Below are 27,992 nucleotides of genomic sequence, written 5' to 3'. Positions count from 1 at the left end.
CTTGGCAAGTTAGGGAACAATATGGATTACTACTCTGCCCACTGAAGGATGTGAAAAAGCAAATTTAGCCTTTTTTTTACTGCATAAGTAACATTCCAATAGCAAAAAGAAAACATCTCAAGACCACCACTATTGTTTTGCCAGGTTCTCCAAATACTACTACTCTCAAAGCTTATCAGTATCAGTTAAAAGTATTAACAAGGAGGAAAACAATGCATAGATTGTGCAACACCAACTCAATAAATCTACATGGATTTTTTTTAAGACCACTCAGAAACTGCAGTTGGTACAGAGTACAATGGTCCACTTATTAGCTGGTGTTAATCAGCAGGAATATATTATACCTGTGTTGCAGTGTTTTATAGTTAGACCTAGTGTGTGTCAACTCCTCTAGATCTTAACTGGTTAGGTAGAAACATGAGAAAAGTGCCCCATAGGTAGCCAGATCTTGAGGCATGAAGGGCTTTATTGATGACAACACCTTAAATTGCACCTGGAAGGTCACTGGTAACCAGTGCAGCTTGCAGAGCAGCAGTGTTACATGGACAAAGCAGGAAGTGCCTATAACTACTTGCACAGATGCATTTTAGACAAGTTGTAGTTTCTGAGTGGACTTCAAGGGTAGGGCCAGGTAGAAAACATTTCAGTAGACCAATCAGGAAGTGACTAGAACATAAGTGACTATGAGAAGTGTCTCCCAATTCAGGAAGGGACACTGTTGGCACACAAGATGAATTTGTGTGATCCTCCTGGTCATGGCTTTGTTGTTTATTCGTTTAATCGCTTCCGACTCTTCGTGACTTCATGGACCAGCCCACACCAGAGCTTCCTGTTGGTTGTCAACACCCCCAGCTCCCCCAGGGATGAGTCCCTCACCTCTAGAATATCATCCATCCGCGTTGCCCTTGGTCGGCCCCTCTTCCTTTTGCCCTCCACTCTCCCTAGCATCAGCATCTTCTCCAGGGTGTCCTGTCTTCTCATTATGTGGCCAAAGTATTTCAGTTTTGCCTTTAATATTCCCTCAAGTGAGCAGTCTGGCTTTATTTCCTGGAGGATGGACTGGTTTGATCTTCTTGCAGTCCAAGGCACTCTCAGAATTTTCCTCCAACACCATGGTCATGGCTGCCACCTGTATATTGAGCAGGATCAGAGTCCAGGAGAACCTCCAAATTACATACCATTCTACCTGTGATAGTACCATCCAAGTGAGAGCTAAAGATGGTACATCACTGTGACTAGCAGGTCCTTAAAACCAAAACTACTTAGTGTTAGGGTTGAGCCTAAGCCAGTTGCTTCACATCCAGAATCTTCTAGTTTCTAGGCACCAGGACAGGACTTTCACATCATTGCTTGTTCAGCCAGGGGTTGAGAGTAAAAGCTGGGTATAATACCTGACTCCATACTGGTGAGTGATGTTACCCAGCAGCCTCATGGAGATATTGATAAAAGTGGAGAAAGCATCAAGCCATATGGGACCCTACAAAGCAGGGGTGTTGGGTTGGATCTCTCTCATCTACCAACACCATGTAGAATTGACTGTGAGAAAGGTGGACAATCACCGCACTCCCCACCCCGACTCCCAACTCCTGAGACAGTCCAGAAGGATTACATGATCAATAATAGTGAATGTCAGTGAGACATGACAAAAGTTCATATTAACCACTTCCTCCTTCTCCACATCCTTTCCCTCAAAAAGACTTGTTGAAAAAGTCCACACCACTGCCTTCTTCAAAGCAAATGAGGCAACGGTGTCATACCTTTCACCCTCCTTTTCACTTGAAAATCTCAGTAGCATTAATAATACATGCACGAAACAGAGTAACATTTAATGCCTTCTTTGCATTTATTCCTTTTATTTTTGTTTACCTGTTTCCTTTTGTACCTTGTGTGGTTGCTAAGGAAAACAGAACACAAATTGTATCAACCCACTCACATTAATTCTTTTGCCATAACAAACAATTTAAAAAATAACAGTTTTCTCTCTCAGCAGAAATAGTAAGAGAGCACAGTGCATAGCAGGCTAGTCTCCAACCCTGATCCATATGCTTAGTAACTGCTGCTTTGACTCAGTGCTCCATACCTCCACAGTTCCTGCTACTCAAAATGGTGTGTTTTCAAAAAGTATGTTTTGTTTTAATCTCAATAAAATTCTGTGTGGGTATCTTCCCAACATCTTGAACATTGACATTTGATAGAAATGCATTATTTTAGCTATTTTCAAAAGCAGCAGGATATCCATGCAGTATATAGGGTACTTAATAGAGTGCAGCAAGCTAAACTCAAAGGATACTTTACTAAAAGAAAAGTTGTTAAAACAATTGTGTAACGGTCTAACAAATATTAAGCAAGACACTTCGACATAAAATCAATGCAAAATGAATATCACTCTCTAAATTAGTTCTAGATGGAAAGTTGCTAAATAAGATGCAAGGCTTTACTATTTCCAGGAAATTAAACATTAATTTGTTCAACATGAATTTAAAGAGCCTAACTCGATAGTTTTAGTTTAAAAGTATGGTTGTTACTATTCCAAACTAAAGATTCATTCCCATCTTTCAGTAATAAAAAACGTTAGGACACAATTTTTACATAGAACTATCTTTGAGGTACTAGACTGAGATGTCCCAATATTTGGGTTAATTCCAAATGATTTTCCCATCACATAGATAAAAGCTTCAATCAAAATAAACAGACTACAAATCCCAAGAGAGTTCAAGCGTTTGCCTGAAATTTTCTTATCGATGGGGAATAAAAATTAATATACAAATGTCGCAAAACCCAAGGGATTTTCATTTGGATTTTAGTTGTGGTTTCCAGAAAATATTTTCCCTCTTATTGTATAATGAGAAACAGAAAGATCAAGTGAATGAACTTTCTCTGTAATTGGAAATTGACTTTTGGGATTTGTATTCAAAATAGATATTATCTGATCCTAAAAATCTAAACTTTACTTCTTAGTCAAAATAGGTGAGAGCTGCATGGTAAAAATATACTACACAAATACAATGCCTATATTGCACCTTGACTGGTGATGACATGAGCATGTCCATATGGTTTTCATGGCAAAAATATGGAAGTGGTTTGCTATTGTCTCCTTCCCAAAAATTTATTTTACTTCTCTATCTAGCCTACAGCCACAGGATTTCCTAGTGATCTCCCAACAAAATATTAACCTGCTCCAGTTCCATTTAGCTCTTTTTTCAGATAACCCAAGATAGGCTAGGTGCTACCGCCTAGATGGGCATAGGGTAACATTCTGCTGTCATGATGTCATTTTACAACTTTACCTTGCTTCTTCTAAACACCAACTATTCTTTCAGTTTTACTTATATACATACCTGATATATCGTTTTTGTTTTCCTTTGCTTTGCTTACCTTATCTTTGACATTTTAGTGAAAAAAGAAAATATTTGGGCTATTTCATTTTAGATTCTCAGGTGAGCAGTAGTGTTCTGTGAAAAATAGAGGAAATACAGTTTCATTCTTGTATTCAAATTCTCTAAATGGTTTGAGACAATTAATTTCCAATTGTTTCCCAGTAGAGTAGATTTACTTGTATATTAATGAAGCACAGGTGTTAGGCCCCTGGTGTCTTTGTGCCTGGGAGGCATATTTAGGTTGTTTATCTAGCCAGCCGTAGGTACTGCAAGGTATTCAAGCTTGCTTTTAACAGTTTATACTGTGAGGGGTTTTATTTCAATTTTTTTTTAAAAAAATGCTAGCACCTGTTAAAATTTTAAAACTGTTCATGTAGAAAGAAGTAAAAGAGATTGCAATAGTAAATAGCGCTAAAAGTTAACAGAAGTCATCTTCTATGATGCTTAACTGCCCAGCTTGATATCATGAAGAAAAGAAGCTTCCTTTAAGCAAATGTATCATGTGAAGAACTAGCAGTCAATGCTATACTTCTCTGATCCATAATTTTGGAGTAAGGTGTCCTTTTAAATAGGTACTGTTTTATCTATGGGTAAAACCCAAATGTGCTTATATTAATATTCATTTTTCTTGTTTATTCACTGAGCTGCACTGCTAACGTTTTAGAGGAAATGGAATAGCCTCCACAGACGTTATGAATTTCAGTTGCTGGCATAATTACAGTGATCTACATATTCATTAAATTCGGGGAAGAAATGTGTCCAAAAAGACAACCATGCGTTTAGAAATACCACACTGCTAAATATATACATTTAAAACTTCCTTTTCTTTTGTTTACCCCAAATTACTTCATGTTACATTGCTTCTCACTTAGCTAAGTCTTTAATAATAATTTTAAGAAGTTCTTTTCTCATGTTCCATGTAGTAAAGAATGGGAAGAATTATTTGTAAACAACAATTACTTGGCAACGATACGGCTGAAGGGGATTAATGGGCAGCTGAGAAGCAGCAGGTTCCGTAGTGTTTGCTGGAAGGTAAGAAGAAAATACTTATTTACAGCTTGTACTTGTAATAAATCACCACATTACCTGATGCACTTGAAGATTGCTAGGATAAGGAATTGTAGCATTTTCAAAGAAATTTCAGTCTGATGTTCTTATGAGTTGTTACCATGTACAAGGCAGGAATTAATTTGAGAGTCTTGTGGCTGAAATAAAAATGGACAGTTTTGAAAGAAGGTAACTTGTCAGATATTCTTGATGGAAAATTTCTTTTAGCAAAATATTTGAATGATCGTGAAAATATATTTAAATGCAACTGATCTGTTAGAATAATTAAATATCCATGCTTGCTTCTGAAATATATGGAGGGGAAAAAAAGAACAAATAATTTTCCTGGTCAACAAGAACTATTAAAGTTTTTAGTCAAATGAAAGTAGTCACGGCTGCAATATATAACTGTATTCAAAGATCTATCGACTATATTACAAAATATAGTAGTCCTGCCGTACTATGTGCTATTCACTTAGATATTCAAAACACACAGACATAGACACACACAGATCGATCGATCGATCTATCTCTCTATCAATCTCAAGATGGTCACAGAAGTAAACAGACTTTTTTCAGAAGTCCATGAACACGCAGCAGATTTTGGAATTGTGTTTAAGCAAAAATGGCAATAAATATTCTAAAATGTGGAAAATTGCTTATCAGTCTAATTCAAGTTAAATAATACAGATTTTATTTTTAATGTAAACAATCATATGTTAGAAAGGGGGAAACATGTTGGTAAATATATTGGGTCAGTAGGGCATAGATCAGCTAATTACTGTAATGGACTGAAAAGAAATAGAAATGCAGAGACAGAAGAGGTTAATTTTTCTCCATTAAATAATAGAAGGAGGTCTTGGGGAAATAGCAAGTACTGTTAAGAAAATTATGAATGAGAAAAATGGTGTGTTAAAGTGTTGGATATGACATACTGAGAGGGGAGAATGGAAAAGAAACTAGGCATAAGAAATTAGAAATATTGTATTGCATAGTAAACTGAATACAAAGTGCATCACTTCCTAATTGGTCATGGATAGTGGAAAATGACTATAAATACGGGCTATCAAATTTTTGATTACAAATTCAAGGATGGACTGAAATTCTCAAGCTACTTGGGCACTAAGTGACTTAATTATGTAGGGACTAGAAGTAGCTGATATGGCAAAAAGTGATTCTGGCATAACAAGGATACTGAGTGGAAGTTTGCCTTATTAGGAAATTCAGCACTTACATTATTTGTTCCAAAACTATTAGTTAGATGCCAATAATATTGAAGGAAACAGGAAATGTGTGAAATAGATAAATATACTTTCAGAGGACAAATGGGAGGGAAAACTTATTAAATACATACTCTAGACAATTTAAAAGCTGGCTAAAAGTTTATGCTTGGCTTGAGATGTTTATAGCAGTTTCTACAAGACCTAAATTCCATATTTTAACCTTACAGGTGGATTCAGAGCAACTCCTATGAAACCCTTATGAAACAAGCAATCATTATGAGATAATAAAGCTGAAATAGAAAATCCACAGTTGTCTGTATTACACATGAAAACATGCTTTGAATTCAAGCAGTGGAGTTGACCAATAGTGAAGGATTCTTGGATCAATATCCAAAGGGCCACTAGATGCCATTCCTGTCTTACTGGATAAAATAAAGATTTATTTCTTGGGTCTACAGATTCTTCAGGAAAACAAAGCAGTAATGTTGGTCAAGAGAAGAGAGAATGAAAATTCTGGCCCTAGATTATGTGGGCTAAGCAGAGAATAGGACAGGGAATAATCCTGAAGAACAGGCTTGGGTGCCAACCCACAAATATGATTGATGCTCAAGGAAGAAATGCTTGTGTCTAATTTAAAGCAGGGGTGCATATTTTTCCCAGACTAGCTACCAGATTTAGTCTGAGTAACATATTCCATTTGCAATTTGGGGCCATATTTTGAAAAACAGTGATTTTGTGCCAGGACAAAAGCTAAGTTTAATTTACATTTACATTTACATTTCGTTAAAAGTAAATATAATGAATATGATGATTCTCCAGTATTTAGTCTTTTCCTGTTTATGAGAGCCAGTTTGGTGCAGTGGTCAAGGTGCTGGCCTAGAAAGCAGGAGACTGAGTTTTAGGCCTGGCTTAGGCATGAAAGCCGGCTGGGTGACTTTGGGCCAGTCACTCTCTGTCAGCCCAACCCACTGCACAGGGATCTTTTTGTGAGGAAAAACAGGAGGCAGGAATATTAGATGTTTGCCAGCGAACATCTAATATTCCTCCTCTGGTTTTTTCCCACAACAGCAACCCTGTGCAGTGAGTTGGGCTGAGAGAGTGACTGGTCCAAATATATAGATAGATAGATAGATAGATAGATAGATAGATAGATAGATAGGTAGGTAGGTAGGTAGGTAGGTAGGTAGGTAGGTAGGTAGGTAGATATAAAATCTCCATTCAATTGTGTCTAATTTTCAGAGGCCGCGCACACACGCACGCACACACACACACACATATAAATATAAAATATATAATATATATATATATAAAAAAGCAGGATAGAATCATAATCATAATAATGTAATAATAATAATAATAAAGACCTGCAAATTATAGTATAACGTCTGTGGCAAAAGAAAGCAAAGGTAGTACCAATAGTAATAGGTGCCTTGGGTGAAATTCCAAAACATCTGAGCACCACTTGAACACCACTGACATTGACAAAATTACCATCAGTCAATTGCAAAAGGCAGCTTTACCTGGAACAGCTTACATCCTGCGATGATACCTTTAACACCATCAAACAATAGCATCTGCCTATCCTAGGTCCTTGGGAAGGGGTCAGTAGGTGGATAAAAATGCCAAATCCAGTCTAAACATCTGGCTGACTGTCCAACCAACCATAATAATGTCATAGTAAAAATTAAAAGAGTCCCCCCGTTGGGAAGAAATGGGTGAATAAATTTATAAAATAAATAAAATTCATTAACAACTTTTGGGGGCTTCACCAAGGCTGAGCCTTGAGTTATATATTTCTGTCTGAAAGAAACTTTGCCTAATGCTTTCAAAACCAAGAATACTAGGCTCTAAGGTTGTACTAATGATAGGATAAATTAAATGTGATCAGAGAGTGACCATGTCATTATTACAAATAATAAGAGTTTCAAAAGTTTTTAAAAAGTAGACAATAATTCTTACTTATTTAAGGAGGAACTATAAGAAGCTAAGTGCTAGCTTGATCCATTGTAGCAAGGATCAGTATTGCCATTAGATTGCTGAATTTTGAAATAAAATTTAAAAAGATTTAAAATGGCTAAAATCTAATACAATAACCAAATCTTTAAAAAATTCTCTATTTTCACATGAGACCTCTTAAAAATTTTGGTTATATTTACACACACACACACACATTATACATATACATACAGTATGTATATACAGTGTGTATGTGTGTGTGAGAGAGAGAGAGAGAGAGAGAGAGAGAGAGAGAGAGAGAGAGAATGCCAGCCAGCCAGCCAGTTTGGTGTAGTGGCAAGGCACAAGACTAGAAACCAGGAGACCCTGAGCTGTAGCCCCGCCTTAGGCACAAAGCCAGCTGGGTAACCTTGCCAAGAAAACTGCAGGGACTTGCCCAGGCGGCCTCTGAAAATTAGACACAATTGAATGGAGATTTTATATCTATCTATCTATCTATCTATCTATCTATCTATCTATCTATCTATTTATCTATCTATCTATCTATCTATCTATCTATCTATCTATCTATCTATCTTTAATTATATAAATTATTTTGGAATCCATAATCTCCTGTGACAGCATAAAGTGATACCTACTGTTTCAAAAAGTTAAGGACCCTGTTTTAAGAAATCTGAAAGCTTTAAATTATTTAAACTGGCAAGTCATACATTTGGAATTACCACTTGAACTGTAAAAGAAAAGGAATAATATATGGTAAGATTAATTATATATGAGAGATGATTTGACTATATGATGAACATGTCGAAGCAGCTTATTTTCATTTTTGTTATTAGTTAACATAATATGATTCATTTTTCCCATTAATCTCAAAGAATGATTGACCTAAAATAGTACCCAAGTGTTCAAGTATTATAGGTAATTTGTTTTAGTGGTTTGGTATATTTGGCAGATAAAATTCAAGTGACTCTGTACCCATTATAAGTACATTTGTTTCACTTTTCTAGAGAAAAAAAATGTTATTTAGAAAATACTGCAAAGTTAAAATGATGCTTACTTTTCTAACCAATCAATGTTTTGTTTGATTTTGCAGTTATTTCTAAACGTTCTACCCTCTGATAGAAATCACTGGATCACAAAAACAATAAAATTAAGAGCATTGTACAATAATATAAAAGAAATCGTAAGTAAGGCTTAAAGGAAATTTACTTCTTTTTGATCTCATATTTTCATTATGCCTGAAATGCAGCTAATGCCTTGTTCCTATCTACAGCATATTACAAACCCTCGGAAAGCTGGACAGCAAGACTTAATGATCAACAACCCACTTTCGCAGGATGAAGGGGTAATCTTGGTTGCATTTGGATTTTTTGAGTGTATAACAAATTATTTTAAAAGTGTATTTGTTTATTAAATATTTAAGCCATTCAGTAGCAAGGTTCTCTGTGTGTATTGCAAGTCTATTAAAATAATTCAAAAGTTATAAAACACTAAGTACTGTTTTTGTTTGATTATGTGCCATCCACACCACCCCACCCACAACCCCCAAAGTCCTGCTGTGCTACCTCATCATGGTGTTGCATGTTTCTGGAAGAGATGACCAAGAAAGCCAGGAGTCTATGCCAAGAGTCTATAAGCCCAGCTGGTCACCCAAGGAGTGAAGGCCATTGTAGCTGCATAGCTAAAGACCTGTTTTGGACAGCAGCAGTATAGGAAAATGCTGGAGATTAATGCTCACTTTAGTGACAGTGGCAAGGGCATCAATTCATACTATGTGGGAGAAGGCAGTGCTAAATCAGTCCTATATTTTACCAAGAAAACTATATGGTAATAAATATAAAATGATTGCCAATAATGCACCAGATAATGGCCCTTTAAGTTGGATTGCACTCAAGATGCTACTCAGGAAGAGTGAGGATCTTTCAGAGTACTATGACATGGCTAGATTAAAGCCTTTGGGATGTTTAGTTGCTGATGATGCCATAAAGGAAAAGAAGCTGAACTTAGAACTTGCAAATAAGTAATTTGTGATCTGTTCCACAGTCAGCACCTGGCCACATCTTTGTTGTTATAACTGAGCTTTTCCACCTCCTTCTACTAATAATATAATCAATTTCATTTCTGTGTACAGGTGGTCCTTCCTTAATGACCACTTGTTCAGCGAGCATTCGAACTTTCAGTGGAGTTGAACGAGTGGTACTTACAACTGATCCTCATACTTACGGTCATGGCATCCCCATGGTCATGTGATTGCAATCCGTGCGCTCGCAGTTTCGACATTGCAGTATCCTACGGTCATGTGATCACCATTTGCAACCTTCACTGCCAGTTTCTGACAAGCAAAGTCAGCGGGGAAACTGGAAGGAGGTCACAATGGCGACTACGTAATGTCATGCTTGACGTTGCAGGATTCACATAATGGAATTGCTGGAATTGCCATTGCTAAGCAGTGCAGTCATATGACATAATGCTTTACAACTGCATCATTTAGTGACAGATATTTTAGTCCATCGTTAAGTGAGGACTACCGGTACTCCATTTGATGATGTCCATGTACAGTATATAGGCATTACTTTCGTTGTTCGAAGACTGAATTAGCAATGAAGGAATCATTGGATTGGCAGAAATCAGTAAGTTTATCTGCTTCATTTCAGTCTCCTAGGCCATAGTACCTTTTCTTCCTTAACAGTTCCAGCTTTGGCATTCCAGTTTCCAGTCACAAGCAGCACATTGTGGTTGCATATTTTGTTGGTTTCAAATAGAATTTGATCATAAAATTCATCAAGCTCATCTTCTTCTGCATCTGTGGTTGAAGCATAAACTTGGATAATTATCATATTAATTATGTCAACCATATTGACATCTTGGTTGTCCAAAAAGTCTAATTTATATTATTTGGCCATGATTGCATTGTAGCCAAGTCCTGTTCTTGCTATACCATTCCTAACTATGAAAGCAGTGCCATTCCTTCTTTGTATTTCATCTCCTAATAGTAAACAGTGTGATCAACTGACTGAAAATGTCCAATTCCAGTTCATTTTAATTTGCTGTTCTGAATGTGTAGTTGATTCTTTTCATCTTCACTATGTTATATGTAGTTGATTCATTTCATCTTTCACTATGTTGAGCTTTCCCATGTTCAGGCTTCTTATGTTCCATGTACAGGTAGTCCTCTCTTAATGTCCACTCTTTCAGTGACCATTCAAAGTTACAACAGGACTGAACGAGTGGGACTTACGATGGATTGTCATAGTTGCGGCCATCTCAGTGTCCCCATGGTTACATGATTGTGATTCAGGCGCTTGGCAACCATCTCACAATTATGATGTCATAGCAGCCCACAGTCACATGGTCACCATTTGCAACCTTCACTGCCAGCTTCCAACAAGCAAAGTCAATGGGAAGGCCTGCAGGAAGTCACAAATGGTGATCACATGATTGCGGGATGCTGCAACCACATGGGATTCACCTAACAACAGCACCCAGGACTGCCATCATAAGTTGGCGTGGTCAGGTGACATCACACCTTACAACCATGTCTCTTAGTGATGGAGTTTCCAGTCCCAATTACCGTCAGTAAGCAAGGACTACCTGTACCCACTGTAATTCTGTCTTTGCAGCTTTGGATCTTTTCCTGCATGGCGGTCCCTATGAACCTAGCCACATTTTGTTATACTGTTTATAAAACCAGACACACTTTGATTACTTTGATGATCAATTCGTAAACTATACTGTCAAATCATATGACATCATTTATTTACAGTCTCAGCTCTTCCTCAATAGCTTGTTGATTGCCATCTGACTAAAGAGATCCATCATCTGGCGCTATATCATTAGTCACTTTGTATTGTCTATCCATGTGATTTTTTTTCAGTAAAATACAGGAATACTTTACCACCGCCTGCGCAGTATGAAATGATGCCTTGTTATTATCATCTGCCTCCAGCACCTTCCTTTATTTCTGCTGCCCAATATAGGTGCCTACTTGTCATGCCTTGGGTGACCCTACTGGGATTATATACACTTGTCATAGAGTCTTAGCATTCTTATCTGTCCCAGGAACACACCTTCCATCACACTGAGGCAGAATAGCAGGACTTTGAGGTACCAAGAACCATACAATATACCAGATAGCACAAGAACCCAAAAATCATGTTGAAAGTATGGTTGCATTATGTAATGTTATTGCAAATCCCCTGTCTATAGTATTAAAAAAAATCTGGCTTCAGGGTTAAATGTTCCCCCAAAAGCAATTTTTAAAAATCTCTGACAGAAATCATTGAATGTGCCACCATTTGCAAGTATGCAAATGGCAAATGGCCTTTCGTGTGATTTTCCATTTTTCAGTACTTTACAAAGAAATGCTTAGGATCAGTAATATCTCAAATTGTAAAATGGTGAGTGCATTTTTTAAACACAAAAATGTTTATAACACATTAATGTGGTTTTTGGAGAACTTTGTAGTTTTTCAGCTGCTATTTTGCCTAGATTTGAAGGTGCTAAGCACCTTGCCTCTTCTCCTTATATATTACAATATTGAAAGCATATAAAATTTTGATTCACCACCCAGCCATGTTTGGATGGCATATATTTCAATGTGGAACAACTTCCACTGAATATCACTGATTCTCATCAGCTGTAATTTTTTCATATCACAATGACGCCAAAAATAGAATCAATAGGAATTTTCAGGATGAATTCTGTGATTAGATTAAGATTAAAAAATCACTGCCTTGAAAATGATTTGCACTGAAAAAAAATCAGATGTCTAAAGGAATTTTGTAAAATACAGAATAATAGTGTTTCCTAATGCCACTTGTAGTGCTGTTAAAATAAATACAGTGTAAATGATTTGTCTTTTATAAAAATAGGCAAAATAATATAATTCTCCATCTCCACCATTCTATTTTTGTTTCTCAAAATAAATTAAAACTATATCAGCAGTTGAAGGCCTATAGAGTAGACCTGTAGAGCTTGAAACATCATCTGTGGAATTATTTTGTCCACTAGCATCCTATATGCATAGTGCTCTGTGCTTTTAACTATTAGAATAATAGAATGATCCCGAATGATATGGATGTTTTTCACTAGTTTTCCAAGAGGAAGGTGGAATACCACACGTCAGTTTAAATCTCATCATAGTTAAGGAACACCTGCATAGAAGTTTTATTACTTTTTTCATCAAGAGCTTACAGCGTTGTATTTCTTCATATTGAAAATACGGCTTCCCAGTGTTTTCTAATTGTTCAAATTGTATTACCAAGTTGATCATGTAGTGACCAAGACTGGAAGCATTTTGAACTGCAGTATTCAAATTATTGCTGTAATAATTGCTTATCTGTTACTGAACAATTTGGTCTAAATAGTCATAGTCAATTCTATGGCAGATACATGTATTTTTTTTCCCCCTCTAAGGAGAATTTATTTTCTCGAAAATTTTTCCTCAAATGAAGATATTTCAGATTCACACATTTAAAAAGAATTGAAATGTTTTCTAAACCTTTCAAGCTTTACATAAGAAGATATGAAATAGATAAGAATTCAATGGAGATATGCAGAACTTTGTCTAGAACTACAAGGACTGTAAGAGGAAAAGACATACCAAGGAGTACTATATTCAGTCTTCTAAACTTGTGAGAATTACAAGGTTCAGTTTTGAAATATCCCTAGCTAGAATTATTTGTCACTTCAGTTAGTAATGTTAGAACTGACTATGACTATTTATACCAAACTGTCCAGTAACAGATACGCAATTATTACAGCAAGTGTGGTTGATTTTTTTAATATTCCACTTAAAAATTGGGGGGTAATTTTTGTTACAGTTTATTCTTGGTGCTATATCTCCATCTTCTAGGAGTTAGCGTTCCTGGACCAATTCCTTCCCCTTTATTTCCATCAGGCTATCTATCCATCCATCGACCCATTATTATTACCTTATAACATATTAGCCTTATCAAAATAAATGTCACCCTTCAGAGTTAATCTCTCTCTTCACCTAGTATAAATACACAATGATATGTAAGCTATATATAAACTTTTCCTTCTTAGAATCCTAAAGTTCTTTGTGAACACACCTTTCAAATTCACCTTCAGGTCCACTATTCAAATAGTCAAGTGCACTTGATGTACCAATCCTCAAAGAGAAAAGGGGAATGAAGATTCTCTTTTCCAGAAGTGAAACATGCTCTTTATTCATCACATTCAGCTGATAGAGCCTTGATGAGCAAGAGATCAGAGCAAGGACTTTGCTTCAGTTTCTCAGAGAATTGCCACCTGTTCTTATTCATTTAAAATAAATGTTAGTCATCAGCTCTTTTATTTAAACATTTCTGCAGATTTTTTTTTAAAAAGCTGAATATACCATGATTAATTCTTCCAGTGAATATCAAGTGTAATCAATAATGCTGGTGTGTTGCCTGTTGAATAGTGTTTCATATGAGAGAGAGATTGATTGATTGCCTGGACAGCAATTTATTTGGGACTATAAAAATGACCATGTAACCAGAAACATTTGGTTAATTTTCAACCTTTTTGTTATTTTTTAGCAAATGAAACCGTCTGTTTAATCTTAGAACAGACTAACTTAAATAACATCATTGCTGAGCAAGTTTTCCCATTCCCACCAATGAAATGAAACAGGAGCAAAAGATGCCACTTTATGTTTTGTGTTGTTGAATATCAATTAATAATAGTCAATGAAGTAAAGAGAGGGTGAATAACGTCACACTGTGTTTCCTGTTATTGAATGTTAATAAGGAGAGAGAAACAGAAAGCTGTATGGGCTTCATAAAATGTGTTCAAGCCTTTGCTATAGCTCTTTTTAGTCATTATTAAGGATATTATATTCACCACTTAAGAGATAATAATAAACCCTGCCCTTCGATTCTGTGATGTAAACCTGGGGGGGGGGGGGAGGTTCCATATGAACCACATGGTTTTCTGCACTGAAGAGGTCTTAGTACATACATCTGTAAACATTATGGCTTCTATGCAAACCTGAACCATGCTAGCACAGTGATGTCATTTCAGCATAGGGAAGGTATGTATAGCTCACATATGAATGCAACTGGTTTGATAAACTGAATAGGGGTCACAGTGTTTAACATAGAGTTTACTGTTTGCTCATATTTACATAAGCTTGAAATAAAGAAAAACGTGCTATGATAATAGTAAATCCAGCCTCATGATAATAAGTGGACCTATCAGGCGTCAGCAGCAATTTTTAAAATGGATTTAAAACTATTCCACAGTCCCACTATGCATCATTTTTAAATTAGAACAGGTGATGAATTACAATTGTGGTAAAAAGCTTGGGAAAACCAAAATCAGAAATATTAAAATAAAATTAAAATGTTTCTAGCTAAACTTTCAGATATATGTTCCTGGATAAAACAATAATGCTCAGTATCAGCAGCTGGAAGGGAGGGATAAACAAACAGGCACATATATGTGTGCATAAATATGTAGATATATATACATACATGGAGACTTATATGCATACACAGTATATATGTGCATGCATACATGCACATATACTACATGCGCAAACATATTCCAAAAGTGTAACAATAGCAGACAGTTTGTTCAGACTAGCTAAAACGCCAAAGGTTGTTTTTTGGAAATATTTCTTCTGTGGAGTCTTTGCTATTCTCTTGCTTGATTGTTTGCTTGCAGATGTTTTGTTGCCCAGCTAGGCAACATCTTCAGTGCTAGAAGGGAGTGGGATTTGCCCTCTGTTTATATACAGTAACTTCTTATTTTATTTATTATTTATTTACTTATTATTCAAATTTTGCTACCACCCATCTCCCCCAAAAGAGGGACAAACTTCTTCTATTTATATACAGATACTTCTTCTTTCTAGTACATTACCAGTGGTGTATTGGCAGTTTTTACAAATTATATAAACCAGGGTTTTTAAATTTTGGTTTTTAGAAGGACATTGATGGCTTCATGCCAGCACTATGATACACATACAGTAGCTGCGGCTCTGAGTGAAGATGGATGCTTTCTCTGGGTTCTAATAAACAGGGCTTTTGTAGAAAAAATTGACCTCTATGTGTGTGATAGGATGGCCTGATTAATTGATTATGTGCCATCAAGTTGTTTTTGACTCCTAGCGATTACATAGATAAATTTGTATGGCCTGCCAGATCATATCTGGAGCTTTTCTGTCCCTGGTGTATACTATCACCATTGACCATGTTTCAAATAATAATTTATCCTTTTTCAGAGTCTTTGGAACAAATTTTTTCAGGACAAAGAACTTCGAGGAATGATTGAACAAGATGTAAAACGAACGTAAGCATTATTGTTAAACTTTTTATAACATTTTATTTCTGTACAGTACCTTTCCCAATTTTGTGCTCTTTAGATGTGGACAGTTTTAACTGCCAAAATTCAGTCAGCATTCAGAGGGGACCAGTTTGAAGAAAAACTTTGGCCTACAGGTCATATCATAGCACTAAAAGCTGTATGCTTTTCCTTCTTGGCCCAAAAGAACAGCAGCTTCAGATCAGATGCTACTTCCTCATAACTTACATACATGGTTTCAGTGGAACAGTTGCAGGCAATCTGTTTTGGTTAGTGGAATCATTAGGGATTTTAAAAACATGTATTTTTTTAAAATTGATGCCATCAGAAGCCTGGCTTTTCCTAAAATGGCTTCCATGAAGGATTAAGAGTATGGATGGTGATAAAACATCCACTTCCCAGAACATAAACTGGTGTTTTTCTCCCAATCCACTGCAACTTTCCTATCTCCTAGTTCCTCTTTACTACCCCAGTTTAGCATAACACTTTTTCTGTCAGTCATTTTTATTTTGTTTGGGTTTACATACAGTTTACTGTAGAAGTTGACATTTTATGTAGCATATCCACTTCCAATTTGTCTTTTGAAAGCCTAAAAATTATTAAAATCAGATGAGGCAGAGATGCTGGGAGAGACCCACATATTCATTGTTGCTCAGAGCACCAGATTGCCTATCCTGCATGGCCAAACTTTTTTTTATTTTCTAATTTGCCTTTTCACGTAATTGGATTTATTATAAATCAGTACTATATGTTGCATTAAAATATAATTATATGTATTTTTAAAAGTTTCTGTGAGAAAGAAAAAAAAGAATGAGAGGAACTCACAGATCTTGTGATTAAATTATGTTTATAATACAAGATTGAACAGATGATTTTCTGTAATTCTTAACACTTAATCAATAAAAAGTGATGTGTAATTAGTGAGAAATGTCATTCATCTAGAGGAATTTAGCATTGCTATTTTTGTGGATAACTTTCCTACTGTCAAAGATGCCTTCTTTAAATATTCCTTATTATCATTGTGAATGTACTTTCATCTCCGTAGCCCTGGGTCATTCCTGTTAAGGAACTTATCAAAGCTAGAATTCAGTTCCGGAAAATATTTTGTCAGAGATAGAACTCTGATTGCATTAAGTAATTCCAATTAAGCTCCATTACTATTTATTTAGCATCTTACTATTATGATTAAAGCAAAATCCTATACTGAAATTTGGGATAATAAAATAGTTCCTATGGATTTTAAAATGCAACTCAGTGTGATACCTTTTTCCATTTATAGAATTAATAGGCAAAAAAAGAAAAAAAACAAAGCAAAACAATGCCCAGGAATTATTTACATTCTTTATTACTTTATTTTGTGTGCCTGTACCCTAGCTGAATTTTCAGATACATTTATGCTGTTAGATGTATAATTAAAATCTGAGTATGCTTTCATGTAAATGTTCGCAGATGGTAATTTTTGTTTTTAAAAGGGAACAGTTCAGAATGTTTAAGATTATATAAATATCTAAGTTATAATTGGGGAATTAAAATTTGAATAGGGATAGTTTTGCTAGTTTTAGAGCCATTGTAAAAATATTGCACTTTTACTTTGGCAAAGGGCATGATATGTTTAGGAAAAATGTGTTCTTCTTTTTAAAAACTGCTAGTAAATTAAAAATCTTGTACATCCATGTTAGGTGGTCGCTTATTGCCAGTTGAATGGGTTACTCTTTACATTTCTATTTCTAGCATTATGTTTTCCTTGCTAGTCTAGATTAGAATGACTAAAACTTAGAGAAAATGCAGGTGGAAGAGAATAAATATCTGTGCAGTTCTCAGCTCCTTCCTAGCATTCAGGACTTCCAAAGTGAAATGAGTAATAATGGTTCTCATTACATCTTCCACTTTGCTCTTTGATCTTTTTATTCCTTGTTGCAGCAAGTACAATTGATTTCGGCTAAACTTGCTTCCATATTATTGTAAACAGGTTGTCATCATTCTGTATTGGAGCATCAGAGAAATTTCTTCTTCATTGCTATTTTTAAGCTTTAACTCAGGTAACTCACCACCAGGAATCCATATGGAGTATGGTGATAGTATAAAATAAGGTGCAATTTCGATACACAGGTGTTATCTATAGCAGAAATGTGTGAATTGGCAGAGCATTCTGAATGAGTAGTGGAACATTGGGGCTTCATTGAGTAAAAAGGATGAAATGTAATAATTAGAATCCTATTGTCTAATAATTAGAATCAAGAAAATACAGACAGTTTTTTGAGCTTTGTAGTCTATATTAGTGACTTTGTTTTATTCAGGTTTCCTGAAATGCAGTATTTCCAGGAAGAAAATGTAAGAAAAATTCTTACAGATGTTCTGTTCTGTTACGCTCGGGAAAATGAACAGTTACTTTATAAACAGGTAATGAAATGTATTATACAGGTGACACACCTTGCCTCAATATTTTTCCCTATACTTCAGACAATTGATTGAACTGCAAGATAGGTTTTATCATTATAAATTGGGTATAAAGTGAGACAAAGAAAAAACACTTGTTAGCTGTGTGGTAAAGAAAACAAGCCATTCATGCAAGATATACTTCCCACTGATGGTAAGGCACTCCTCCAAATTGTTTTCAGTGCTCCTGAAACTTTTTTTTCCATCTTTTTAAAAGTCACAAACTCTTGGGCAAGATCATGGGCTGGATGTAGAAGCCTGATAATCTGGGCTGGCCCTCCTGACCAGAAGTTTCTCCAGGCCTGTTTTATGGGGAGTCCAACTCCATCAAAATATTTGAGTGCCAACATGATAAATCATCCATCTGCCTTTCAGTATTTAATTTAGGGACTGGGAAACCCAACCTAGAGAGGCCGGACCTTCTTCCTGGCCACACATCAGTCTGACTCTGGGTGTGTGTTTGGCCTCTGAGACTTTAACGCCCCCTATTCACAAGAAGCAAATCCCTCCAAGGACATTTGGGGAGCATAATCCTATATTATCCGCATGGTGCTCCAGAGGAAACCTTCCTTTCAGATGGGGGACAAATGACGGGTTGTGAGCCCATGATGCATCCTACAGAAATACCAGGAGGAATTGAATTTCTTTTCCAAAGTAATCAGGAATCTCTGCTGCAACCATTTGGGAAACAAGGAAAGCATATATGGGGGGTTGTCCATTTAATTTAGTTTATGGGTTGTCATTTGGTTATTCATTCTGGATGTTGTTTGTACTTTCTCAATAAAAGAAAAGTCCAGTGCCATTTGTATACTGATGATATTTCCCTCCAAATACCAGAACAATGCATGGGTTTATTGAAGTTTTAAAGTTTAAAGATGAAAAAGACTATGACCTGCAGGCTCTCTTCATTGCCAAAAATCAGTTGATTCCCACAGTTTTAAATGCATTAAAGCTGTAGATACTAAAATAGGCTTGAAATAGGTTAAGAAAGTTAAGGTCCCATCTCAACCAGGAAGAAAATAAAACATAAAATCCCATCCTTGCCTACTGTAACAATCTCCCCCACACAAATTAAGTATGAGCTGCAGCTACAAAACAATTATCCCTCCCTTAAATAATACAGAATGACTGAAATATGGTGCATATAATTCTCAGGCAAAGGAACCCTTCCAAAATTTATTGTGGTCAGTGGTATGGTATCACAAAGTCCAGAATAATTAGTAGATCACATTTTCATCCTCCTGTGTTTTGGGAGATTCTGCTATCCTCTATTGCTCACTCTTTCCTGGAAGAGCATATTTAGACAAAAAGAGTAGCAGTCAGCATCATCACTCTTTCTACCTCACCAAATAGGACAAATCCCCATATAAAAAAATAAGAAAAGAACATCTGCTAAAATGAACAACTGATCTAAGTTGGATATGCTTTATTGTATGAGGACTGCATGTTTAGTCAGATCAATTTTTTTTAAAAAAAACTTTTCAATTTCCTCACAAGCTGTTAAAACTTATTTTGTACTAGGTGACCTGTTTAAAATAGACCATATTGTTAATAGTTAAGGGATTTTATTGAATGAATGAGACTGTTATGTTGCAGAATGTCTTGCTGAGTTAACTGAAGCTGCAGAGATTATAAAAATGGTAATAATGAACTTTGACTGACTGGTGCCTCTGCTTTAATAAAGACTGCTTGGTAGGCTAAATGAACATCAGCAGATAAAGGACAGATTCATTTTTGTGATCCTACTTGCTAAGAAAGAAATAAAATGTTTTTAAGCTGTTTTTGATTTCAATAATTTTTAAACTTGAAATCAATAAAATTTCAAATTATTCAAATAATTGTAGTAAATTTCATATACTTTCCATAGGTTGTAATGTTTAATGTTTCTAAATTTGTAATAATTGCAATTTCAATTGTTGCTTGAATTCTTTTTAATACAACTCTCTGCAAAAGTTTATGCATCCTCCCTTGTTGAAATGTTTCTTACAGTTGAAATTGCTAGCTGGAAGCCTACAGCTATTTTTTTAAAAGCCTTTGCTTTGTAAGAGTGAATTATTTTCATTTCTACATGCTCAGAGTGATGCTTAGAGGAGCTCCTGGTTGTTGAAAATAAACAAAACTGCAGTCACAATCTGAGTGGAAAGAGAGGTCAGAGTATTTGTTCACCTGTGGAATTCTCTTTCCTTGGTTAATTTTAGGCCTAAGGCTAAAAGGTGATTGAGCCTAATTTTCGGCTCAATCACCTTTTGGAGCATTATTAACAGCCTTATAGTAAAAGAAAAGCCCCAAACAACTGGAAGGAACAAATATAGCAGATATAGAACAAACTTCTGTATCTGCCATATTTGCTGTTTTCTTATTTTGAATCTGTAAACAACCTTACATAAATAGCAAATATATATTCAAATTTGCAGGAAATTGTTTAATTTTGTGCTAAATTAAATTGTTTTGGCGTGTTACTATGTTTTTATTTTGTTGGAAAAGTACTTTCCAACAAAGTTTAGATTTATTTTCTTAATTGTATCTGAAGGATACTCCTAGGTATTAACATTAAGTAGAATCAGTAGCTATTTTCTTGTATCAAATCTACAAGTAAAGGATCTCTCTGCCAAACTCTTTTGGGATATAACTCCCACATAGACACACTTATTGCAACGTTATTGGCAGTTGTATAGCCTTAAAATATATTTGTCTCTAAAAAAGATTTAAGTTAACTAAATGAAGTCTTGCATCACGTCAAATTACAGCATCAAGTAAAATTACAGCTCTAAATTTGAAGGATTAACCCATATATGTTGAGAATAAAGTTCATAATTTTTATACATAGCTAATTGTTCCCAAATCTTACCTATATCAGTTGGAATATTTGATTTACTAAACCTTTTGAAATTATGGTCACCCAAAGCAGTATATTTCATTTCCAGCAAGTCTTCCTTCTCTAAGCATCATTAAGTATTTGAGAGGTTCCTGAAATTAAGAAAGAAAGAATAGTACAATGAAGACATTGTATTCCAATACACAGAGTTTAACTAATAAGAAAGAAGCCAGACTGAACTATCATTGAAATTTTAAGCTTATAACACCTTTCTTTACATCTAACATTGCGTTCTGGCTATTGTGCCAAGAATTTTATATGGAAGAAACAAAAACTCTAATCCCATTTCCATATTTCCTTTTTCCATTTTACATAACTCTCTTGATTCATTGATCAGTGGAACTACTAAAATGGCCCAAACTCCATCCTGATACCCTCTTTCTACTGACCCAGAAGTAAATGTAATATGTCAAAATCAGTATAGAACTTGAGCCAAAACAAGTGTGAAAGATTTAAGCAAGTAAAGCTAATGATCACAGAAAAGTTTCTAATGTACTTGATCATTGTTTGAACTAATCAGTAATGAATAGTATCTCTTTAGTTTCTGCAGGGTCAAGCTTTGTTTTTTAACAATGCTTTGATTCTCATGGGAATTGTAAGATATAGATACCCAATAGTAACTGATTTTTGCTTTGGAAGATTTATCCTGTATAATAGCTTGTCTGCTTGTAAGCAGTTTTTTCCAAAGTGACCTCAAGACATTGTTTTACAACTGAGCATGTAAGTTATTGGCAAAAGGAAGACTTAAAGAAAGACTCATCTACTCTTATATTCAAAGGAAGTGAGTAGCATTGCAGCCTAATTATAACATATACTTTAAGGTAAAGGTAAAGGTAAAGGTTTCCCTTGACGTAAAGTCCAGTCGTGTCCGACTCTAGGGGGCGGTGCTCATCTCCGTTTCTAAGCCTTGGAGCCGGCGTTGTCCCTAAGGACCCGTCCATGGTCATGTGGCCGGCATGACTCACAGAACGCCGTTACCTTCCCGCCGAAGCGGTACCAATTAATCTACTCACATTTGCATGTTTTCGAACTGCTTGGTGTGCAGGAGCTGGGACGAGCAACGGGAGCTCACCCCGCCGCGCGGTTTCGAACCGCCAACCTTCCGATCGGCAGCTCAGCGGTTTAACCCGCAGCGCCACCGCGTCCCTTATACTTTAAAGTTAACAATTTTATTTTAAAAAATCACAATAAAACAACAACAACGATAATATAAAATAAAAGGAACTATTATCAATAAAAGCAATACAGCTGATAATAAAAGGGAAAACTAACAGCAGAAATAAAACAGAAAAAATGTCTACAGTACCTGCATTAATATAGTTCTTGAATACCTGGGAGTATAACAAAAACAAGAACAAAGTTCTTCAAGTCATGCCAAAACTACAATATCATAGTTTCCAAGCAACCCTTTCTTAGACACATTCTACAGATGGATGCTATCAGTACTGAAAAATCTCTCTCATCCTTTCAGTTGGTGCAATGTTTTGAAAGGAACTAGGAACCAAGTAGGTGAATATGGGAAGAGATACTCCTTCCATTTAACTAATCTGCTTGGACTATGATTTCCAGACTGTTTTCAGCGGCAGCGCTGTGCATTGCAGATAGGGTCATATTTGGAACACAAGATCATCCCCAAACTACAAACCTGATCCATGACTCTTCAGCCCTTACCTCCGCATAACTCTTCCCAATACTTTCACATAAATACCGAAAATCATGAGTAATAAGAACTTAAGACATGGCCCATAGGATCAAACTTATTTAGTCAGTCAGTCAATGTCACAGAGTGGTCAACCAAGTGGATTCAAGCAGCATACAGGCATGGATGTTGACATGCTTCAATGCTGATAGGATTTTGAAATAGATCTAAATGAAAATGCTTAGTGGTGAACTGTAATCTGTTTGTACTTTTCTATTTTAAAATGTGATGATTTTTCCATTTATTTGAGAAGAAATACCTGGCTAAAATGTAATCTATACTAGAACCATTCAACTGTAATCATTAATACAGAATTGACAAATTCTGATACATGAGACAAAACCTAGAGTTTTCTTTTTAATTGTAGGGAATGCATGAACTGTTAGCACCTATTGTCTTTATTCTGCACTGTGACCACCAAGCTTTTCTACATGCGAGTGAAGCAGCACAACCAAGGTAGGCACCTTAGATTTTTTTTCATACAAAATATATTGCTATTAAAATAGTACAGGTAGTCTTCACTTAACGACCACAATTGAGCCCAGATTTTCAGTTGTAAGTCATAACAGTTGTTAAGAGAGTCCAGACACATTTTTACAACCTTTTTTTTACTGCGGTTGTTAAACAAATCACAGTGGTCATTAAGTGATTCAAGATTGGGCCTTGTGGTTTCCTTCAGTTGTTCAGTGAATGGCGCAGTTGTTAAGTGAACCAGGAGTTACTTTGCAGTACTCTGGGGGACAGAGTGTGATAGTCATATGTTTTCCACCAAAACATGACTATGGAAATGCTTCTGTGGCTACACTAGTATTATTTTCAGTTAATATTACTGTTATTTTCAACTAATATTACTGTTATATTTCAACTAATACTGATTATTAAAAACGTTTACTGTAAGGTCTTCATTGGAATCTTTGTTCTACAGTACAGTACTAAACAGATTCAAAGGTACTGTACAGTACTGTAACTTTTTTCCTGCTGTAGTAAACTCTGCAGCTTTTGTTACTCTGCAGTCTGTATATAAATCTGATTTTTATAAAACAACTGTTTTAAAAACAGTAAACCAGCATTCAGTATTGTTAAATATAATTAAACATTAGGCAGAGGATGGCACATGCATGCCACCATACAAAGCTCTCCTTATGTTAAACAAAAACTGGAAAAAATTAAAGACAAGCATAAGTCAATACAGTATTGTATAGAAAAAGTAACTTACCTTTCCTGTACAATAAGGCACACACAAGGCTCCATCTTGTTGTTGTTCAGTCGTTGTCATGTCCGACTCTTCGTGACCCCATGGACCATAGCACACCAGGCCTTTCTTTTCTCCACTGTCTCCTGGAGCTTACTCAAATTCATGTTCTTTGCATCGGTGATGCTATCTAAACCATCTCATTCTTTGCTGTCCCCTTCTCCTTTTGCCTTCAGTCTTTCCTAGCATCAGGGTCTTTTCCAGTGAGTCCTCTCTTCGCATTAGGTGGCCAAAGTATTTGAGCTTCAGCTTCAGTATCTGTCCTTCCAATGAACAGTCAGGGTTGATTTCCTATAGGATTGACTGATTTGACCTCCTTGCAGTCCAAGGGACTCTTAAGATTCTTCTCCAGCACCACAGTTCTAAAGCATCAATTTTTCCGTGCTCAGCCTTCCTTATGGTCCAACTCTCACAGCCATACATTACTACTGGGAAAACCATAGCTTTGATTATATGGACCTTTGTCGGCAAGGTGATGTCTCTACTTTTTAATATGCTATCTAGGTTTGTTATAGCTTTCCTCCCAAGGAGCAAGCGTCTTTTAATTTCATGGCTACAGTCACTGTCTGCAGTGATCTTGGAGCCCAAGAAAATAAAATCTCTCGCTGCTTTCATTTCTTCCCCTTCTATTTGCCAGGAAGTGATGGGACCAGATGCCATGATCTTAGTTTTTTTAATATTGAGTTTCAAGCCAGCTTTTGCACTCTCCTCTTTCACCCTCATCAAGAGCCTCTTTAGTTCTTCTTCACTTTCTGCCATTAGGATGGTATCGTCCGCATATCTGTGGTTGTTGATGTTTCTCCCAGCAATCTTAATTCCGGCTTGTGATTCATCCAGCTCGGCATTTCTCATGATGTACTCTGCATATAAGTTAAATAAGCAGGTTGACAAAATACAGCCTTGTCGTATGCCTTTCCCACTTTTGAACCAATGGGTTGTCCCATGTCTGGTTCTAACTGTTGCTTCCTGACCCAAGTAGGAAGGAGACAGGTAAGGTGGTCCGGTACTCCCATCTCTTTAAGAATTTGCCACAGTTTGTTGTGATCCACACAATCAAAGGCTTTAGCGTAATCAGTGAAGCAGAAGTAGATGTTTTTCTGGAACTCTCTTGCTTTCTCCATGATCAGCAAATGTTGGCAATTTGATCTCTAGTTCCTCTGCCTCTTCAAAACCCAGCTCGTACTTCTGGTAGTTCTCCGTTTATATATTGCTAAAGCCTAGCTTGTAGGATTTTGAGCATAACCTTGCTAGCATGTGAAATGAGCATAATTGTACAGTAGTTTGAACATTCTTTGGCATTGCCCTTCCTTGGAATTGGAACGTAAACTGACCTTTTCCAATCCTGTGGCCACTGTTGAGTTTTCCAAATTAGTTGGAATATTGAGTACAGCACTTTAACACCATCATCTTTTAGGATTTTAAATAGCTCAGCTGGAATACTGTTATCTCTGCTAGCTTTGTTGTTAGTAATGCTTCCTAAGGCCCACTTGACTTCACTCTCTAGGATGTCTGGCTCAAGGTCAGTGACCACACCATTGTGGTTATCAGGGACATTAAGATCTTCCTTGTATAGTTCTTCTGTATATTCTTGCCACCTCTTCTTAATCTCTTCTGCTTCTGTTAGGTCCCTGCCTTTTTTGTCCTTTATCATGCCCATCTTTGCACAAAACGTTCTCTTGATATCTCCAATTTTCTTGAAGAGATCTCTAATCTTCCCCATTCTATTGTTTTCCTCAATTTCTTTGCATTGTTCATCTAAGAAGGCCTTTTTATCTCTACTTGCTATTCTCTGGAAATCTGCATTCAGTTGGTTGTATTTTGTATGTTAGCTTTTGTCAGAACCAAGCTTGCCTCTGACTCGGAAAGTGAAACTAATTCCGAGTCAGAGGAGGAATTGGAAACTTGCCGCACTGAAATCAGAGAAACGAAACTCCAGCATGACTCAGCAGAGCGGGAAGAACTTACAACGTTGGTTGTGTGAAATCCAAAGGAGGATTTGAAAACGCCAATCAGCGCGCACCAGAGACAGGCTGAAAAGGAGGAGGCAGCTTGATTGGCTGCAGGAGACTCTGAGCGTGCCAAATAGAGGGATAAAAGGCAGCCAAGCAGACAGTGAGTTGCTAGAGACAACCGATCCTCTAACTCTGCAGCTTCGGGAGAAGAGTCCTTACTGGTATCGGAGTCAGCGTCTGTGGCCAAAGAGGAACCAGCGCTCAAGCTTCATTCCAAAGATGGATTGAATCCTACTTCTGCTGCCAGCAAGGAGGCAGAGTCAGCCATGCCCAGCAGCCTCCATCTTGCTTCTAGCCATGAATCTCCATGATAACCTCAGCAGAAGGAGTTGGTTTCAGCTTCCCAGCACTGCCATTGTCCACCATTGACTGCAGGAGACTCTGAGCGTGCCAAATAGAGGGATAAAAGGCATTTTTGTCCTTGTCCACCATTGTATGTGACCACGCTTTGCAGACTCCAGCATGTTCTGCAGTTTCACACCTATCCTGTTTGGGATCTGGAGTCATGGACTATGAGGTCCTTTCAGCCAAGTCCAGCCTAGTCCCAAGTTCCAAGCCTTGCTCCAGATCTCCAGTCCAGAGAATCCCGCCTAGTCCAGGGCTTCCAGCCAAGTCCAGCCTAATTCCCAGTTCCAAGCCTTGCTCCAGGTCTCCACTCCAGATAATCCAGCCGAGTCCAGAGCCTTCTAGCTGAGTCCAGCCGAGATCCAAGTTCCAAGTCTTGCTCCAAGTCTCCAGTCCAGAGGTTCCAGTCCAGTCCGGGATTTCCAGCCGAGCCCAGCCCTGTTCCGGTTTCACGCCTTGTCTTCAAGTCTTCAGTTCAGAGTAATCAGTCTAGTCCAGAACCCCCAGCAGAGTCTAACCTTGCTCTGAGTTTGAGTCCTGCTCCAAGCTTCCAGCTCATCTCTGCTGTTTGTAGTCCTGTTCCAGGTCCAGTGAGTCAGAGATTCAGTGTCAGCATCGTTCCAGTACTGTTCCAGTTCAAGAACTGTTGCCTCCAGCCTTCGTGTACCAGTCAGCCCAGTTGGGCTTGTTTAAGCCAGTTTTGCATTCTAAGGACTTATTGTAAATAGTTATTAATGAAGAATATTCTTGAGAACCGGTCTGGTGCTTAGTCTGAACAGCACACCATTCTCCCTTGCTTTTCGCTTTTCTCCTTTCCTCAGCTATTAGTAAAGCCTCATCAGACAGCCATTTTGCTTTCTTGCATTTCTTTTTCTTTGGGATGGTTTTAGTTGCTGCCTCCTGTACAATGTTACGAACTTCTGTCCATAGTTCTTCAGGCACTCTGTCTACCAGATCTAGTCCCTTAAATCTGTTCATCACCTCCACTGTATATTCATAAGGGATATGATTTAGGTCATATCTGAATGGTCTAGTGCTTTTCCCTACGTTCTTCAATTTAAGCCTGAATTTTGCAATAAGAAGTTCTTGATCTGAGCCACAGTCAGCTCCAGGTCTTGTTTTTACTGACTGTATAGAGCTGCTCCATCTTTGGCTCCAAAGTACGTAATCAATCTGATTTCGGTATTGGCCATCTGGCAGCTCCCTCTACTGGCTGCTAAATCACAGGAAGTAGTGCAACCACATGACTGGGCCTACTGCCTCAGAAATCCAGCGTCATAAGCCTGAAGGACTTCTTGGTACCAAAGGGCTGTCATGTGACTCAAAATGGCCCCCACTTCCAGGATCCGGGTCACGTAATCACAGAGGCATTGTGAGGGTTGTAATTTTGGGCTCCAGTCGGAAATCTACTTTTGTAACTTTGAATGGCCTTTAAGCAGCCAGTCAGTAAGTGAAGA

The 27,992-nt window shown here is 36.9% G+C and overlaps 1 protein-coding gene across 4 annotated transcripts in view; it reads left to right on the top strand.

Annotated features, from left to right (window-relative positions):
- Positions 1-27,992, top strand: part of TBC1D5 (TBC1 domain family member 5) — a 273,988-nt gene that overhangs the window by 131,186 nt on the left and 114,810 nt on the right. For all 4 annotated transcript variants that reach the window (XM_063303859.1, XM_063303858.1, XM_063303861.1 and 1 more), the window contains exons 5-10: positions 4,301-4,409; positions 8,697-8,786; positions 8,877-8,948; positions 15,837-15,904; positions 18,214-18,316; positions 23,294-23,382. In XM_063303859.1, the coding sequence (XP_063159929.1) occupies positions 4,301-4,409; positions 8,697-8,786; positions 8,877-8,948; positions 15,837-15,904; positions 18,214-18,316; positions 23,294-23,382 (531 nt within the window). The remainder of the gene's footprint in view (positions 1-4,300; positions 4,410-8,696; positions 8,787-8,876; positions 8,949-15,836; positions 15,905-18,213; positions 18,317-23,293; positions 23,383-27,992) is intronic.

This window comes from Candoia aspera, chromosome 4, assembly GCF_035149785.1.
Source record: "Candoia aspera isolate rCanAsp1 chromosome 4, rCanAsp1.hap2, whole genome shotgun sequence".
Classification (NCBI taxonomy): Eukaryota; Metazoa; Chordata; class Lepidosauria; order Squamata; family Boidae; genus Candoia; species Candoia aspera.
The sequence above is the reverse complement of the archived record's forward strand: the minus strand, read 5'-3'. Positions and strand labels throughout refer to the sequence as shown.